This window comes from Micromys minutus (assembly GCF_963924665.1).
Source record: "Micromys minutus genome assembly, chromosome: 23".
NCBI classification, from domain to species: domain Eukaryota; kingdom Metazoa; phylum Chordata; class Mammalia; order Rodentia; family Muridae; genus Micromys; species Micromys minutus.
The window spans coordinates 31,965,335-31,985,025 of NC_137958.1; the positions used below are offsets into that span (position 1 = coordinate 31,965,335).

The 19,691-nt window shown below is 39.6% G+C and overlaps 1 protein-coding gene across 6 annotated transcripts in view; it reads left to right on the plus strand.

Moving 5' to 3' along the window:
- DYNC1I1 (dynein cytoplasmic 1 intermediate chain 1) overlaps positions 1-19,691 on the plus strand; it is a gene marked incomplete at its 5' end in the record, with an annotated part of 260,581 nt that overhangs the window by 140,217 nt on the left and 100,673 nt on the right. For all 6 annotated transcript variants that reach the window (XM_080936204.1, XM_080936205.1, XM_080936206.1 and 3 more), the window contains 4 exons: positions 2,143-2,232; positions 9,852-10,014; positions 11,874-11,973; positions 19,388-19,513. In XM_080936204.1, coding sequence (XP_080792330.1) covers positions 2,143-2,232; positions 9,852-10,014; positions 11,874-11,973; positions 19,388-19,513 — 479 coding nt within the window. The remainder of the gene's footprint in view (positions 1-2,142; positions 2,233-9,851; positions 10,015-11,873; positions 11,974-19,387; positions 19,514-19,691) is intronic.

Consider the following 19,691-nt stretch of genomic DNA (forward strand, 5'->3'; position numbering starts at 1 on the left):
TAACTGCTTCCACTCACTTTCATTTCTTGTGCGACTCCAGCTACAGGAAACCATACAGGGTGGTAAAAGTTTGTTTTTTTTTTTTCCCTTCCAATCTCCAAGGAAATGTAACTGGGAATGAATGAGAGGCTCAAGTCATATATCAGTGGTCTGCAGAGGGTCTACATAAATCCTTTTCTTTAGAGTTATTCAACTGTTTTGAAAATGGTCTCAACAGAAGTTATTCCAAGTGTACCAGAAAGGAAACCAGAGTCTTAAAGAAAAATATACTCACTTTGCTGAGCAAGACAAACATATCAGTATCTGGAGAAACAAACCAGCCTCTTGTGTTTTATTTCCTCAACAAATTCACTGAAACACTTACTTTATGTCTCTAAAAGGCTGATAGACAAGAAATTTTGTGGCTACTAAAAATTAATACCTACAAATGGTTCATAACCACTTTAAAAAGGTGGGGACTTTACTTTTTTCGGTTGTTTGTAGTTCTTTATTGCGGTGTTTTGCATATTGTAAACACAGTGCTCATTTTTGTGCCTTTAAAAAAAAGTACAAATCGAAATCATATTCTCTGGGGAAGGGTTTTCTTCTCTTTTAGGAATTAAAATGCTACTTTCCTGCTTACTTTTATGCATAAACGAATACATTGTATCACAGCCCCTTTTATGGCCAAACACCTCATGGAATATTTTTTTCCAATAAACTCTTCGTGACTTTCTATTGTGGTAGGCTTTTAAACTCTTCTTAGAACTAATGCTTAAAATAAAAACCTTTCTATCTGTGAGGACAGAAATCTGCTACTATTTAAAGATGACTAACACATTCATTATGATCAAATGCCTCCAGTGTTGAGAACGAGAAGACACAAACGCATGCATGAGACAGCTCTCCTGAAACTGAAAAAAAGAAATGTGCACCTTGACCTTTTGGTTCACAGAATGAAAGAGAAGTGGTGGCTATCATCTTATTTCCTCTAGACCTTCACACAGCTCAATTCCACAATTCTCAAGGGTTACCTCCATGTGGTCTTATCCTGAAGCCCTTTTTTTTTTTGGTGGGGAGACGGCCTCCCTAAACCAGAACACTGGAGCTTGCTTTCCTTGATGATGTGCTTTCTCCATGCTTGGAAAAAAAATTTGTGATGCTATGTCCTCAGCATCTGCTGGGATGGAGGTACCACAGGGCTGACAATCTTACATGAAGTCTGTATAAATTTAGTAAATGAACATGCAGAAGGTAAGAGTAGGAGGAATTTTTTTTAACTCCATTAGAACCAACAAAATAAGCTACCCACTTGCATTACTATAGTAAATGTAATAGTATATTCAAATCCGTGTGAACAGCTGTCAGTGGTTTTTTTTTGTATTTGTAAGCTAGAGTCTCCTGTGATACCTTGTTCCCTAAATCTCCTATGTTTCAGTGAGTGATCCTGAGCACTCTAAAGGAGGCAGGTGGAGAGAGGCCCACATCTGCATAGAGCAGAAAGGGCACAGTAACATCTGGCCAGTGCAAGTTGCCTGGATCCGTTTGTGAGTGCTCATTAAATTCACAGGAACTCATGAACTGTTCTGAATTTGTAAATGCCCTTTGGTATAGGTTGTTTTCTCCCAGACCAGTGGCATTGACTTTGGGGGTCTGTCCCTGCTTGTTTACTTGCCAATGGCATTTGACCCGGGGTTAGACCCGTGTTTAACCCTTTCCTGTAGGTCAAAACCAAATTGATTTGGCAAAAATGAAACTGGAAATGAGTCATGTGTGCAGCAGGTGTCCCTTGCTCAGAAAGCCCTGCAGGTGGAAGCATTTTCAAACATGTTTCTGGGCCATCTCCAAAGACGCTTCAGAGGTCAGGAAGGTAATTCCAAGACATCCCATGTGGTCAGGGTCCGGGGAGGAACATAACAGGTGCCCACTCGCTGCAGTTTTTCCCAGCAGGTTGGGAGCCTTTCAAAGAGGTCCATTTGGATGATAATTTATTCATGTATTCATGAACATTTGTCTGGCATTTTCTGTGAAGTGATTTACTTCGAAGTTGCCCTAAACGAATGGAACTTTGCCCTTTCCTCTACCTCCCACCATCAGCCAAAGACTTTGATTTTTCAAGATAAAAAAAAAAAAAATATTGCATGTTCTCTTTCTTCTTTCTAGAGGATGAGGAAGATGAGGAGATGGTGGAACCCAAAATTGGTCTTGATTCTGAACTGGAAAATCAAGATAAAAAGCAGGAGACAAAGGAAGGTAAGGAGACAAGGCAAAGGGAGGCATGGTTGGCAGACACACTGGGTTGTTACTCTGTTTTGTTGTTTTCTGTTACCAAACTAAGATGACAGAAGCAAACTAAGCTGAAGCTCACATGCCATTTGTATGAGATTTGGTAGGACTGACTACGCAGTATGTTAGCATGGCAAACAGACATTGGAATCACCAGGTCAAGAACTGGCTGCTTTCAGGCCAACAGAAGCAAATACAGACGAAGCAACTTGAGAGCTAATCACGACCCCATCGAGATAACTAGACACAGAGATAACATAAGACTAACTCTCAGTTAGACCAGAAAAGATAATCATGAGGGAAAGTGGTATCTGCAATTACTTTATCAATTAGTTCTGACATTTTACATATGCTCTTCATAAAAACAGTAACAGCAATCATTTCTCTGTTGATTAAAGGGTTCTTCCACAACTCTGCCCATGCGAGGGCAAATAGCCACGTGCTCCAGTGATACTAGTTACTAACTCTGGGGATAGTTGGTGATACTAGTTACTAACTCTGGGGATAGTTGGTGATACTAGTTACTAACTCTGGGGATAGTTAGTGATACTAGTTACTAACTCTGGGGATAGTTGGTGATACTAGTTACTAACTCTGGGGATAGTTGGTGATACTAGTTACTAACTCTGGGGATAGTTGGTGATACTAGTTACTAACTCTGGGGATAGTTGGTGATACTAGTTACTAACTCTGGGGATAGTTAGTGATACTAGTTACTAACTCTGGGGATAGTTGGTGATACTAGTTACTAACTCTGGGGATCTAGTTCAGATCTAGTTCAGTAGTACAGCGTTTGTTTGTAGGAAGTGCAGGGCCCTGAGTTCGGGTTCCAGCACTGGAAGGAAAAAGAAGACAAAGTAAGGGCTTTGATTAAGGGCTTATAATACACGTGCATCCCCTCTGCGCAGCTGAAAAAGCACTGTCTGCTGATCGGAATGTCCTTTGGAGGGTATACTATTCTTTTCATTATTGTAATGTTGGTGAGTGAAGAGAGAAGGATTTAATAATTGCCCCATAATGTACAAGCACATTAGCCAAGACATAGGTTGAAGCTTGCATGAACTAAGAATTAAGTTGAATGTACAACCTATATGTTATGCCACAATGCCATCTTCATGACTTTTCTACAGAAATTTTTTCTTTCTCTTTTACTATGTTGCGACTCTCAGACAAAGAGATTTTTGAGTTGTCATTCTTACTGAAAACTGGCAAGTGGTCCCTCAGGAACTGGTGCAGGTTTTAAAAGATGCTTCTAAACCTCTAATTAGTCTTATTGGGTACAGATCTGCACAAACCTCATTAATATTTTAGTTCATATCTCATTTTTTTAAGTGGCCATGGCTCTAGCTTGGTGTGTGTCAGGTTCTTGATTCAAGAGTTTTATAGGCGTGTGTGTCTTGCTCCAGTTCCTTGAATTGTCATGAGAAAAATCCATCTAGTCAAATGGCTACCACAGTTTGCATCTGTGCATACTCAGTAGAAGTTTGTATAGATACAACGTGCACACACTTCTTAACCTCTACAAATTGGGTCCTGATGCTGGAAAGAAAACCAAGTAGTTGGGAGCACTCGTTGCTCTTCCGGAGGACTTGTGTTGGATTCTCCGCACCCATATAGCAGCTCCAAGACATCAGTAACCTCCAGTTACAGAAAACGTAGCACCTTCTCCAGACCTCTGTGGGTACCAGACACAGACGTGCAAGCAAAACCCATACAAATAAAATGAAAGCAAGTAACTCTTTCTTGAAAGAGAGAGAGATTAAAAAGTAAAACTTGCCTCCTGCTAAGGCATATTTGAGTTCTGTATGTGTGTTTAGTTTTGCCTTGATTATATTTATGCAAACTTGGTTGTTGAGTAGTGTGGCTAAAGAAAGGGGTCTGCGGCCAAGGTGCCTGGATCAAATCTTGGCCCTGCCACTCTAGTTGCGTAATCAATAATGACTAACTTGGCTGACTTATTTTCCTTTGACTCCAGTTTCCTCATCTGGCAAGCAGAGATCATACCTACCTCATGAGTTTGTTTTTTAATATAAGACTCAAAGGGGCTAGTATGGAGCAGTTTGGCACAAAATAAGCACTGAAGAATGCTTGCCAAATTATTATTCCTTGTCTTGCCTTACAGTACCAGGTCTGTAACTGTGCCCTACACATAATGTTATGGCCTCATGTGCCCCAGAGCCCATAGCCTTGCAATCAAAAGATGCAAACAGGTTTTTTTTTTTTTCCTAACTGTTTTGGAGAAGCCGTTGATAAGGTGGTCACCGTGCCTAGCTTCAGGCATGTAGAAAGGAAGCGAGGTTCCAGAAGTGAATAAGAACAAGAAAAAGATTCAGCATCTTAACAGTTGCACCCACAGAAGGCACTGGGTTTCCTTTTTTTTTTTTTCCTGAGGAACTCTAACGGATTCCACAGGAGTGGTTTCACACTTGAACTTCTACTAAAAAACATCTTTAAAAAGGAAAAAAGCAATAAAGTGAATGCCTTTATCACAGGTACAGCCAGGGACAAAATAAGCCAGGATCTATTGAAACACATTGTTTCCTTTTGCAAAACAGCTTAAAACATGCACAGTGACATACACCCTCCAAGTTCTTGGTAGGCCTTGGCAGGGATTCACCACTGCCAGGCCACCCCCAACCCCAATCTCCAAACCCTCCTCCTGGCAAATCCAAGCACCTCCTTTTTAAGTTCCAAGCAAAAACACCCTTTAGTTTTAACTGCTCCCCACGCTTTATGGAATTGATTAAAGCCATACTAAAAGTCAAAAAAAAAAAAAAAAAAGTTTGAAAGAACATTTCCTGTTCCACAGGAACAACCACAGCACCGCGTGCCTTGTTCTCCATTAATGGCGTTTCTGCAAATTAGCACATAATGGGTTAAAAGCATGTTTATGTTAGCATCAAACTATCTGGCTGCTTTTTTTTTTTCTATTCTTCTTCTTTAAGCAAGACAGTATTTTGCAAACCTTTAAAAGAAACTGTAGCAGATCTACTTGTGGCGCCATTCACAGGACTGCTGGGGTAGGGTTTGGTCAGCACTTCCAACGGGAACCCTGCCTTTAGGGGACTTAGTACTCAGCCTTAAAATTTTGCTCTGGGCTAAAACTTGACATTAGTTTCAAACCAGGAAACACATTTTTGAAAACTCTATCTCTCCATCCTCCCCTTCTCCCCTCTTTTCCTTCCTTCCTTTCTTCCTCCCTTCCTTCCCCCTTCTCCTCCTCCTATTCTCCTTCTCTTTCTCCTCCATCTTTTTCTTCTTCATGAAGAAAAATATATTAAGACATGGAAAATTCAATATACACTGGGGTTTTTTTTATTTGTTTAAATTTTATATATTTCTTCATCTGACACCAAAATACCTTGAGTATTTAAAAAAATCATTTTGATATACTATTTTGACACATACACTATCTTGCATGAAGAATATACAAAGTTACAGGTTAGCTTTTTAACTTTTCATCAAAAGTTTGGAAAACTCCATACATGAGTGTTAGGTTAAGAGGGTTAGGGTCCTCACTCCTGTAAATTCAGTCGAAGCTGTAAGCCTCAAGTTAGCTTCAGAGACGAATGTCCATCCATCTGTGTTACTTTCATTCACTTCCCTGCTATTGTGTTTGAATTGATTGTACTGTAAATTTTCCATTAGGACTCTTTCCCCCAATTTCATCTCATGTTTTCACTGACTGCATGGGTCTCTTATTTTTATCTTTTAGATAGTATTGCAAAGCATCTTTTAAATACCATGTTTTTATATTCCGATGCAATGCTGAATTGTAAAGAGCAAGGCAAGCCATTTATAAAGTGGGTAATTTACAAATAAATCTAGACTTAAAATGAGATTAAGGGACTGGGAAGGTGGCTTAGTCAATAAGTTATATGCAGTGCATACTTGATCTGAGTTTGTATTTCCTGCACCCTTGTGCAAAGCCAGGTGGAGCAGCTTTCTTGCCAATAATTCAGGCACTGGAGAGACAGAGACAGGAAAACCCAGGAGCTAGATGGTCAGTCTACACAACTGATGAGGTTGAGATTTCCCATCTCAAAAACAGGAAAGTGATTAAGAAAGAAACTTGTCATTAACTTCTGGACTGTGTGCTCGCACATGTGTGTGCACACACACCAGGACACCTACATATATAAACACACACAAAATGAAATTAAAATATTTTATATAAGTTGTAAGCTTCATTCATTATGAATATTTAGTCTAATTTCTAGTGGCAAATGTTCTAAGAACCCTAGAAACAGAAAAAATGAATATAGTAAATGGAACCAATTAAAAATAAATCTAAGTACACATTTGTAAGAAAAGACAAAAACGGAGAAGAAGAAAGAAAACAGTAAAATAGAACCATCTTAAAGAGTGCATGAAAAATGTAAGAGAAATCAACACTGTATAATTAAGTGATAAAAAGGAGATCCTGAATTAAGTTTGCACTAGGTTTTAATTTTGCTGGTCACAAGTTCATATAATTCCTGAGTATTTCTTTCATGAGTGTGATGCATCTCTTTCATAGATGTTACTAGAACTACATGTAACTGAGTAAATTTATAGGTTATCTTGTCCTTCAGATACTATGAAAGTCATATATACATAGTCTACTTTTCACACAGATTCTTCCTTTTAAAGAACACCTTAAATGCATGAAGCACGGTTAGCCATCAGCTCCTGGAAGGAATTCTTTATATTCTGTATTATGAAGCCAAATAAAATATTATATAATTCATACTGGCATTATGCTCTGATGTGGCTTTGAATGATAAATTAAGTCTATCTTGTTTACATCTGCCTTGAATATGTGTACATATTATATAGAGATATACAATTCATTGGACTTATGGGACAGACAAAGGCAACAGAAAGATATTCTAAGAAGAGCTTGGTAGTGCTTCTGGGAAAAAGATATTGCTGATGGGATTTTATCATCTCTTTATGTAAAACATAGTGGGCCCATTAACTAACACTTTATTTTTCTGTCCAAGAGGTCCTTATTTCTTGGTGCCTCTTTTAACTGTGGGTCCTAGGTACTCCATTAGTTTCTCATTTATACTTACCAATTTAAATATTCTTTAAGCAATGGGAGATTAGCTTTAATCAAAAATAGGTATGACTTTATTTAATTTGTTAGTTGAATATTGTTTATGGCTTTTTGAAAGTGCTCATCTGCACATGCATGTTATTATTTTGTGCAAACAAATCATGTCATTTGATCCCTGTTAGACATCAAAGCTTAACATAAAGTGTATCCTTTGTTTTGGTTCAGTAGCAATTTGATTTCGGGCCAAACATTGCATTGTTAAGGATGATGTCTGGAGAGGCGGCTGGTTCGCCTACCTGGACTCAAGCCTCTGCAAGGTCACTTTGATCAGCCATTTATGTTCCTCCCAAAGAAGAGGTTGTATGTCCTGAAAGCTGAGATCAAAGTGGTAATAAGCAGTAGGGAAGAGAAAAATTACGGAAAATTACACCGATAGTATTTTTTTATTCAAGGTAATAGACTTGTAAGAAGAGATACAGGGGGAAATGGATGTGGTTCAAAAGATAAACAGAGAGTGGATTTTCTTGATTTTTCTCGTGTTTGGAGGAAAAGGCAGGAGGGTAAAGGGAGAAAGCTCCTGTTACTTTGTCTAATCCCAAATATGTCTTGTGTCACCTGTGAAGAGTAACCAAGGCTGAATCTTTTTAAAAGACATTTTGCTTGGCCCATACTAAGTTTGTTTGGTGAGAGTACTTTGTTTATTAACAATATTAACCAAACAGATTGGACCTTGCATTTTTTTAGATTTGGTTTTTGTTTCACCTGGTTATATTTAGTAGCTTTACTGTACTCATCAAAGAGATAAGTCAAGCTTCACTGGGCGGCTAGGAAAATACACTCATAAATTGGCTCTTGATCACTTATTCTTGATGCTTATCTTTTGGGAAGGGTGTGTATTTTTTTTTATTTTTAAACTGGATTACTGCTCAGAGTTTAAGCTCAAATTAGTAAGAGTCAGAGCTAATACGTGGATGGCTGGTAAGATGCTAGTTTGGTAGCCTTCTCCTCGTGATCAATGGCTTCTACCAAATCTCATTCTGAATTCTCAATCTAGACATCACCAGCTTCTTCATTTTGAAGACTAGCTTCTGGGCAAGACTACACAGTAGAGCTGGAGAAAAATTTTGGAAAGTCACAATACACCCAGCAATTTTAGGGCTCTGGCAGCTTAGAGATCTAAGAACTGTTCCTGATCCTGTTTGGGACTGCCAGAGATGATGAGTGGGCTGTGTTTGCATTTCTTCTGCTGTAGCTGATGAATCATATTTTGCCATATTGTTAACTGGGCAGCCTTTCTGAAGTGTGAATTAACTCAGAAATCAACATCAGAATCATTCTCGTTTTTTTTTTAATATTTTGAATGGGATCTTGAGTCTTTTTAAACTCTCAGTGGTGTGGTCTGAGGCAAGGAAGAGGAAATCCCAAAGAGGAGAGATAAGTCTCTTGTGGTATTTACAGGGCTTCTTTATCATTCAGATTTCTTAGAACAGTGCCTTTGAAACATTATTCAGTCCAAACATACTTCTATAAAATGTTATTTAGCAGCTGTCTGTGCCTAAAAGATCCCTCTTATAGTGTGGCCAGGGAGAACCTGGTCCTGATTGTGGATATGCTCCTAGAAGTCTTTTGAAGCTGAGAGGAAGCTAGTTCATTTAGGATACTAACTGCAATTTTAATTAGTTACTCTCCTGTGAACTAAATATCCAATGCTTTCTTTAAAAGTGATGGTTCACCTCTCCTCTGGCTGTCTATTCAGGGGTAGAAGTGGGGTTTCTAGAGATCATAGAGGTTCAGCTGAAAATTTCTGCCCATAGGTTTTCTCCAGTCTGGGGGAGTTCCTAATCTCTTCCCCAGAGTTTAATGCAGAAAGAGTTGCGGAGAGAATTGTCTATAGCCTTTCAGGTCAGCTGACTTGCAGGCCCCATGGAACCCTGACAGCTAGTTCATCTCCCATTCTCATTCTTCATCTTCAAATTCAACTAGATAGAATTAAAACAAAATGGCCACTCTAAGTAATAAGAGAAACTGTGAAAGAAGAAAAAGGGCTTTCGGCGAAGCCCTGCGTGACTTGGGACCAGGAAGGACATGGCTTCCCCAACAATGTTGGTTTCCCAATTAGCCCTCCCAAGTCAAGTATAATTACCCAGTGGATAGTAGAGTGTCCATCCGCACCATGTCATTGACAGGTCCTAGTGAATAAGATCTTATTTATATATTTGTGTGCCTTAGTTTTTTTTCCAGTTCATTCTGAAAGCAAATAACATTCAGAGCTGATATTCTAAAAAAAAAATGGCACTTATACTTTTACTTATAATAATTTTACTTCCTCAAAATAGCAAATACATGAGTTATGAAATCCTGAGGAAGAATAGCTACAAGTGCCATTGTCAGGGGTTTGAGAACAAGTTATAATTCCAATTATCAACAGCTTGCTTTCTTGTGTATTATCTCTCCCTGGAAAAGAACCTCTTTCGAGGGCAGGATTCCTGTGGAACAGTTTTAAATTGTCCTCTTTTCTACCTAACAATCTGTCTTACATAAAAAGCCCCTCCAAGAGAGCTGACAGAGGAAGAGAAACAGCAGATCCTGCACTCGGAGGACTTCCTCATCTTCTTTGACCGAACAATCCGTGTGATTGAAAGAGCTCTAGCTGAGGACTCTGACATCTTCTTTGACTACAGCGGCCGAGAGCTGGAAGAGAAAGATGGGTGAGTTGCTCGTATATAGTTTGAAAAACTGAGTGTGATAAATTGTTGCTTCTACTCTCTTGGTGTTCCTTTTGAGAATGTATAGTCCCTCTATACTGCCCACGCTGGTCCTGGACTAGACTCCAGCAATGGTTCAGGCTCAGCTTCTCTAGTACTCGTCAGGATGCTAGACCAGCTTAGCGCAGTGGATTCAAGTACACCAGGGTGACCAGAGAGGTGAAAAACAGTCTGGAACATGCATCTTCTTTTTGGTCCTATAAGATTGTGTATGTGTGTTACATGTGTATAATACAGGAAACAACATATGTCAAAGAGACATGTACAGATAAAACAAAATTTATCCAAGGAAATTGGGAAAGAGTAAGTCCACATGACTTCCTCTGTGGCTGATGTATGTGTTAGAAAGGACAGGAGCCGCTAGCCATGACCTTGGGAATACCAGGTACCACGTTATAAGACTCAAAAGAAACAGATACAGTTTGATCGTTCCTATAGATTTCTTTTGTCTGGGAACAATGCTTGGAGGTAGGATCACCTGCTTTTTGCATCAGATCTGAATTTTTTAACTGTGTCTAAAATTCAAATTCAAATGCATTCTTAACAGACAAAGTGATATCCACATTGAGAATACCAAAAGGGTGTAGCAGAGGCATGGTAATTAGTTAATTTTATGGGGGTGTTCTGGAAACATTCTCAACAGTTTGGTATCATGAAACTGCACAGAGGAGATAAGCAGCCTGAATTTCCATGCTCTACCCATGTTTGGCTTTATTTTTAAAAAGCCATTTCTAGTGACTCAATCAACTCTAATGGTCTCCCCTTCCTATCTGAGTAGACGGCCCACTACTGTATTGCTTTTCTAACAGGACTGAGTTGCATTCATCTTACCTGCAGTGCTAGAGATGCCCTAGGATGAGTGGGGGGCCTAAGACCCAAGGGGTGGACACAGAAACCATGCTCTGTCAGCTCACCGGAACTTAGATATTTTTCTGAAGCCAGGCTACTTATTCCAAACAAGAACTCCAGAGGCGAGTGGTGCAATGGGGAAAGGGGGACTATAGGCAGATCCCTGGACTGCAGATCCAGAAGCTTCTGGCACAGAACAGGCGTTACTCAATTTAAGCACACAGGCCCTTGTAGGAACTGAATGACCGGTATAGACGTCTTCGAAGGCGGTACCAAGGTCAGTTGAACATTAGCCAAATACACGCTGGCCAACTTGCAATCAGTTGTCGGAGACCAAAGGCTCTTTTGGTCAATGCCTGGGACACTCTCATGAGTCCCCAGATCTCTACCATATCTGTCTTGTGGCAGGCAGTCAGACACTAAGGCCAGTCTCAATTCACAGACAGAAACATGTATATCATTTGGGGTCTAATGGTATAGAAGGTCTTGATAGCAAGAAACTCCCTTCACTTCATGCTCCTTTAATAGCAGAGAGAATTAAGTGTTTCTATTTAGTCTTAGTGTGTGTATAGTGGAAGTGGGGGGGCAAGTCTTGGGAGTCAGGTTCTCCTTCTACCCTAGGATCAGGAAACCGGACTTGGGATCTCAGACCCACACAAGTATTTTTGTCTGCTGAGCACTCTTGCTGGCTGAGAGAAAATTTTAATAGCCCTGCTTCAGGCTGGAGCCAATTAGAGGGAAAGAAATAGTTCAAGACTGACTAAGATAAGCTGCAACAAATTTGACATTTTACAGCCGGCTCGGAACAAATGCAGAAATCTCTTCTGAGCTGGTAGGAAGCTTTTCATAAAGAAGAATATCTTTAATTCATTTACTCGTGATCACGTGCTACTGTCTAGACACAACTCTGTTCTGGAACCTCACTTTTACCTCTGCTACCTAACCCACCTTAGGGGTGTACAGGCTGGAGCCAACCTTTCTTTCAACCGTCAGTTCTATGATGAGCATTGGTCTAAGCATCGGGTGGTCACGTGTATGGACTGGTCTCTCCAGGTAAGAATTAGTGCTGGTGGGACAAACTTGATTTGTGTTTTTATGACATGTGTATATGACATATATTAACATATGGGGGAAAAGATAAAAATATATTTGTTCTATTCTTCTATTTTGGATATACTTATTAACCTATGACTCTCTTCTTTCTGCCCACTGGGTTTTTTTTTTTTTTTTTCTTCACATTTTTAGAAGTTTGGGGGTGGGTTATCCGTTCAGATATTTGTACTTATTAATTAACATGCTCCTGGAAACACACAAGCAGCCAGATCATTTGGTGCTGGAAGCTTTCCTAAGTGTAGTCACTGTTGGTTTCTGACGGAAAGACTTGATGAAAAGACAACCCAACATGTTGCCTGTCCATGAGTCACTATAGCCGGCACCTAAGTAATGTCGAAAAGCACCCGGTTCAGTTGTGAAATAAGAATTGGAATACGTGTGGTCTGGAGTTTGAGCTCATGCGTGTATTTTTATCTGCATAACTTACATGCCGAGCACTCTAGCCACGCCCTTGATGACATCATCTATCTAGCCACGCCCTTGATGACATCATCTTATTCCTCCTCCAAGCGGATTAGAGAAAGTAGTCTCTGCCAAGAGCTGCAGGCTGGAGCTGAAGAAACTGAGGGCCAGTCACTGCTCAGTGACTTGCAGCCCTTCATTGAGTTAGGCTACAGGCTGATCTCAAGTGTCGCAGTGATCGCTGCCTGGGTTTTAACTGCTTTTCCTTCAACGAGCTGTTTATGAGGCTGAAACCAGAGGAGCTTGAGGGAGATGAGTGACCCAGACAGACAGCAAGCATTGCTTAAGAATGGAGCAGAAGAGGGGATCACTCTCTGGTCACGTCTCAGAAGACTGACCTAGGCAAAGAAGGAGGGGATGTAGGCAGAGAAGCAGATGGGGATCTAACTAACAAGAATCTGTTGAATTTCATTGGGAACTGGAGGAGAGCATGACCCCCATAACTGTGAGGTCAGCAGCCACCAACTGGGTGGGGGTTCTCTGCTCTTGCACTCTCTTTGGCATCCAATCAACAGAGCGAGCATGAAGACCATGGCTGTACAGAGACTAAGCCAAACTTGCCCAGTCTCTCTGCAGGGTAGGGCTGGTCTGGGAGTGCACCCTGGTGTGCCGAGAAATCAGACCCAAGCCCTAGGAAACACTTAGCTTGAAGGGTTCACTTTTTCATGGTCTGGAAATCACGCAAGACCTTTATCTGACACATACCTCAACCAAGGCAACTGTTAGCGGTTCCCAAGGCTCCCTGAAGAGACTGTTGGGCTACCAGCAGTGGGGTTGGTCCCCCTGAGTCTTGGTGAGCAGCTGCAAAGATTGGCTTCCACAAAATATCCTTTCCATGTGACATCATGTCAAAAGAAGTGGAACTGAAAAGCATAGAAATGTTGTCAATCTCTCTCTCTCTCTCTCTCTCTCTCTCTCTCTCTCTCTCTCTCTCTCTCTCTCACCCTCCCTCCCTCCCTCCCTCCACTTCCCCTCTCTCTCTCCTGCCTGTTAACACTGTGAAAATTTATTTAAAATTGTAAGACATGCATTTTTTAGAGAAATTGTAAAAAAAAAAAATCCCTAAAATTGTGTCATAATACTTCCAAGAGCCACCTTTTCATGCTTCTGAGATGAAGAGACACTCTGAACTGGAGTAAACACACTTGGACTTAGAAAGACAAAAGAGAAGGATGTGACACAGGCCATGATGTAATGGCAGAAGGTATTCCTTGAAGTTTCTTGTGTAAAACAAAATGTAGCTGAGGGGAGAAAAGAAAAGAAACAGGAGAGATAATTCTGCTTTATATTCTGAATTCAGTAGGCAATAACACTCTAATTTCACAATACATGCAAAATGCCATATAAACACTTGTCTCTCAAAAAAAAAAAAAAAAAAAAAAAAAATTGGGCACCCAGCAGCCTGGCAACTCTTCCACCTATTCAACAATGCTTAGCACAAGAATAGTGTCCACAGCCCATGCGTCAGAATGTGCATAAAATCAGACTTTTGCGTTGGTCACACAGTATGTATGTATTCCTCTCCTATGTAAAAGACATCCTCCAATCCTCTAGCCACATAAGACACTAACCTGAGTAATCTTCAAAAACTTGTATAGTTATGAATTCAGTCACATTTAGAGAAGCAAAAGAGTCTCTACCAACACGAATTCAAGGCTATTAACACTTGGGGATGACAAGTACTTCATGCCGTGTTCTCTTTCTTGCCTAGAAAACAGAGTCCTTGCTGGACTCTCTACATATAGTCTCTGAATATAAAATTATTATAAGCATTTTTGTCATTTGTAAAGATTAGTTATATATTTTTAATTGAACAATTTATTTTTTATATTATCTCCTATCTCCCTTTTCTCCCCTTACCACTCCGTGTGTCCCCCTAACTCATTCCCTTTCAAATCCATGTCCCTATGTACACATATGTACATACATATACACACATACACGTATATGCATATATGCATATATATATACATGTACACATAGACAAATATGTACACATGCACATATATGCACATTTGCATATATACACATAAGTATATATCTATACATGTATACACATATATGCATATATGTACATATACACATATGCAAATGTGTACATATATGCATGCATATAGAACCTGCTGAACCTATTCAGCGTTGTTTATATTTATATGATTCAAATATAGGATAACCAATTAGCTGCCTCATCTCTGGGGAGAAGGAATTCTCCCGCTCTCATCACTTCTTAGCTACCTGTAGTTCTTTGTCTAGAGGTATCAACCCATGAGATTTCTTTTTTTGCATGATAGCATATCTATTGGTGTTATTTTTCAGCTCCTGTTAAGGTAGACATAGTGTTGAGGTATCATGTGTTTGGCTTTCCTGTCATTTCTGGGAGACACATTCTCATTTTCTGGTCCTCTGACTCCTACAATCTCTCTACCCCTCTTGCTCAAGGTCTCTGGAGCCTTGGATGAAGAAATTGTGTTGTAGATGCTTCAGCTGGATCTGGGCATCCCACAACCAGTTGTATTTTAACCAGGCACGAGTGTTTTTTATAATGGCTCTCTCTGCTGTAAAGAGAGGCTTCTTTGATGAGATGTGAGAGCTACATTTGTTTGCGGGTATATAAAGATAAGTATCTGGAATGAAGTTGGGAATTAAGTTGGATTAGTAACATAGCAGTAGATTCTTTAAGACACATGATCTCACTATCCCTGGGAAGTTGGCTGCATTTCCAATACTGAGCATGATTTCCCTCCTGTGAGTGAAATCCAACTAGACAGGTTTTGGTTACAGCTGAGATGGGAGTGTAACTACTGCACTTTGGAGATATCTTGCTTTATTGGACCTTGTTGTGACATAGGCATCATAGCCTGGCCAGAGTATGACTGTTTCCCTTTCATAGCAGCTTGCATGATATCTTCTGATACTACAGATGCTAGTTCTCAGGGAAGAGGTGTCCATGTCAAATCTAGCTCAACTCCTCCATCTCAAGGGGCATAAATTTATTTTTTAAAATGTAATTTTAGGTTAATAAACTATATAATTCCTAATGGTTAAAAAGCATTGTAAGTGTTATTTTCCCTCCCGTCTCCCTCGTGATTTTCTTCTCTACCCTCTCCCTGCCCATGTCTTTCTTATACCACGTCATACCTCTCTCTACAACTCTCCAATTATCTCTTTTCACTTTTCTTATTTCCGAACTGACTCCAGGTTTTATATTCAAACCAAAGAATTTGGAGCTAGGAGCTACAGATGAGAAAGAACATGAAGTATTCATCTTTCTGGATCAGGGTCACTTTATGAAATATAATCTTTCCTTGGTCCATCCATTTACCTGAAAACTTTATGATTTAATCTTTGTTTTCCAACTGGAGGGTATTTCATGGTGCATATACAATATTTTCATTGCACCTTCATCAACAGAAGGACGTTTAGATCATTTCTGGTCCCTAACTCTTTGAAACAGAACAACAATGAGCAGGAATGAGCAGGTATCCATGGAAGAGGATGTCTATTCATTTAGGCACATGCCAATGAGTGGTGCAGTTTAATCATGTGGTAAATTTATTTTTAGTTTTTTGAGACTTCTTGTCAATTTAGCTTCTCGAGTGTCCTTCCAGCCGTCTCACTGAAGTATCCACCCCAGTGAGAGTCACTTTTTCTATCTTCACCCTCAACACACACCCATGCTTCTACAGAACCATGGAACACCTCCCTCCTAGCCTAGGTTTTGCTTTTTGAGCTGGTGTTATTCCTGCATGTATCATGTTTCCAGCTAGCCAACGGGAGCTCCTATAGAACAGAAATATTAACATGAATGTTCTTGTCCCATGTTCTACTTGATGCCACATTGTATTTATGCAGTGGACACAATGCCACAGTGGACATACAGGAATGTGACTTTTTGAGCCCAACTGACAGGGTTTTTCACGCTGTCATTTATGAGCAGTGTGACTTTGAAAATGTCACTTACCTAAGGATTCTTCTTCTTTGCCTGTAGAAATGAGTAAAACTTTATCTTTTTTATACTGGCATGGGTAACAAGTGAGTTATGACAGGGCCAAGCTTAGTGCTTAGAACACAAGGTCCACGCTGGGCCTACTGTGTGCAGGAAATACCAGATTCTGTTTCTTCAGAAGATCTAGCTGGACTTAAGAGCACCGTTAGTAATTTATGGGTAAAATTTGTCTAAATTAAATATAGGATAATCTAGTCCTTATGTGTAATTAGGTGACCAGAATTGTTCAAAAGTATAATTTTAAACATTTAAATTTCCATAATTGCCTGGAAGCTTGATAATGAGTAGATATGACTAGACATGCTCAAACAAATAGTTTTTTTAAAAGAAGCACAAGAGGACACTTTGAAATCATACCAGTCTGCATTAGATAAGATATAAGTCAGTCCCTTTACACCTTGTAATTCCTCTTACAGAAAACTTTGCCAAAGGCATTTTCCTGGAGTTTTTGCTAAGGCACAGCCTGTTTGCTGAAGAAACTTGAAAGCCAAGCAAGTTAAAATATTTTTAGATGGGGGAAAAAAAAAAAAGAAAGAAAAGAAAAGCTTCAAGTGGGTGTGAACGATGAGACCCAGATGTGAAACTGCGGGATGCTATTCCAGACACATCTGGCTGCTCTCTGGCCCCTGCGGTAGTGGTGTCAGTGTTTATAGACTTGCCTTTTCACATGTGACATAGTTAAACGTCAGATGGACAGTCTGGAGACTTCTGTGTTTATCTGGATGTTAGTTTCATTGAACGGGCTCTGAATCAAAGACCTTGCTTAACAGGCTTTGTTCCATCTGCTAAGGAGCGTTTTCTAATAAAGAATGATGACTTCCCTTGGTGGTCACATCCATGTGTGCTGCAGTGTGCCCACACGTCCTCTGTGGCACCCAGTGAGCTGTGACCCTCTTGTAGTTGAAAGAATGAACAAGCCACATTGAAGACTTCTGTTTAGTTATGGTTCACAGGAAGGAAACGTCAACGCTCACATTTATATTAAGTATTGTTCAGTCTGGATATATAGATAACATAGCAAACAGGAAGAGAAAACTAGATCCTATGGGAGGAGAGGTTCATAGGAACTTTCAGGATTCTAGTGTGTAATAGAGAGAAGGTCAGGCACAAATGGCATTTGTGTGAAATGTGTTCTAACTTGAAAACTGCTCATAAGACTCCTTATCTATTTCAGGACTGAGTTCATGTAGGGTGAAAGAAGTTTTCAACATCTCTCTAAAGCCTTCCTTGTTATTACATGACTATGCTTCTTCTTACGTTTAAACACTTAATTATTATGGTGTTTGATAACAAAGAAATTAATATTTATGCTGATCAGAGTTACTGAAATAAAAGAGACTGTCTATGATAAAAATGATAAATTATTCAATAAACTTTTTAACCTTAAGACATTATATGTTTGGGTTTATTTAACTATAAGTTCAGAAATATATCAAGAGCACCCTAGTCTTAATGCTCAAGGACCTTGTGATTTAGGGAAAGACACAATGAGAAAGGAACATAATACAACTAAATAAGTGCTTTAATAGAGGCATAAAAACATAAGAATGCTAAGAGGCAAGGGGGTATAAATAGTATTATCTAGAGGACTTAGCATCTTCTTCATTCAGTCTCAAATGGAATGAGGTAAAGAACGCAGAAAGGGCTTCCGTGAGCATGTGATCAGAATCATGAGTACAGAGGTGGTAGCTATGTGCACCATAGTTAGCTGTAAGTCTGGGTAGAGTGTATTTAAGAGCAAAAGAAAAAAACCATAAGACATTAAACAGAAGCAATAGAGAAAGGCAGGCCAAAAAGGATTCTACATGACTTGGATTGTTCCTTTGCAAGCCAGGAAGAGCCATTGTCATGCTGAGGGTAACTTGTTAAATACATGCTTTATAAGTTCATCCTGACAAAAATTAGAGGAGGGAGGAGGAGATGGGCACAGGCTGTGGAAAGCCTGTTATGAATGTGTCATTTTCTCTCTGAAGCCATAGTTTGATAACTCCCAGCTTATGAGAACAGTCACCAAGTCTGATACTTTCATCAGACAAGAGGCTAATGTCAGAATGTAAACAACATGTAAATTCAAAATGTATATAGTATGTAGTGATAAACAGCAAACAACAAACACAAAAAGAATGAAATAGAACATCTGGTTTGGCCAGATATGTGAATACCATGTATAAGGCATGTACCTGGGGGAATACTGGGAGAGTGCTAAGCCTTGTGGGGAAGTCTGTTGAGTATATTTTCTGTGTGTTCCTTCTAATATTGATAAGTTTTCATTCATCCTGACCAAACCCCAATGGGCAGTCAAATATTAATACGTATATCTCTGAGAAATATCAAGCCTAGAAAAAAAATCTGAAAATTATAAACATATTCAGCTTACAAAAACTATTGGCATCTCCACGATAACCTGGCAAGAAGGTAAAAATAAAAGGAAAAAAAAATAAGGAGATAGAATTCCTTGTCTGGGAATGTATGTAACAAAAGGAAAATCTGCATGAGTTTTACAAAGCAGCCAAGAAAGAAAATCAGAACAGAAAGTTGTCATGGAAACCAATATAGAAGAAAGGAGAGAGTAAGCCCAGAGTGATTGATCCTGTAGGATTTGAGCATGTTTCCAGTTTAGTGACCATGCACACACACAAAAAGATGAGAGGCACACAAAGCAGGGTGTGTTGATTTGATATTAAATGTGCCAAAACTTACAAAAAAGATAGGACCCCTTGAAATGTATAACCCAGCACAGATATGTAGCATGAAAAATTCTTGTGAGCCAGCTGTAGTGGTTGCACACAAATAGACTGTTTTGCAGACACGGATGTAGTGGGGTCATGAAAGGATGTCTACACTGTCATCTGAATGTAATGAATCCTTGTGACTTCTCTCATTTAGTACCCGGAGCTGATGGTTGCTTCTTATAGCAACAACGAAGATGCTCCCCACGAACCAGATGGAGTGGCCTTGGTTTGGAACATGAAGTTCAAGAAAACCACACCAGAGTATGTCTTCCACTGTCAGGTACGAGTCAGCAGAGTATAAATAATTCCTATCTCCTACCACACGGTTCAAGCTGTACTGCATCTGTCTTGGGTTGGGAAGAACTGAGTCTAAAAATGGAATTGTTGACAATTTTGGAAGATTCCCTCCCCACAGTAACCTAATGTTTTTGGAAAGAGGCATCTTTGCTCAAATGGTT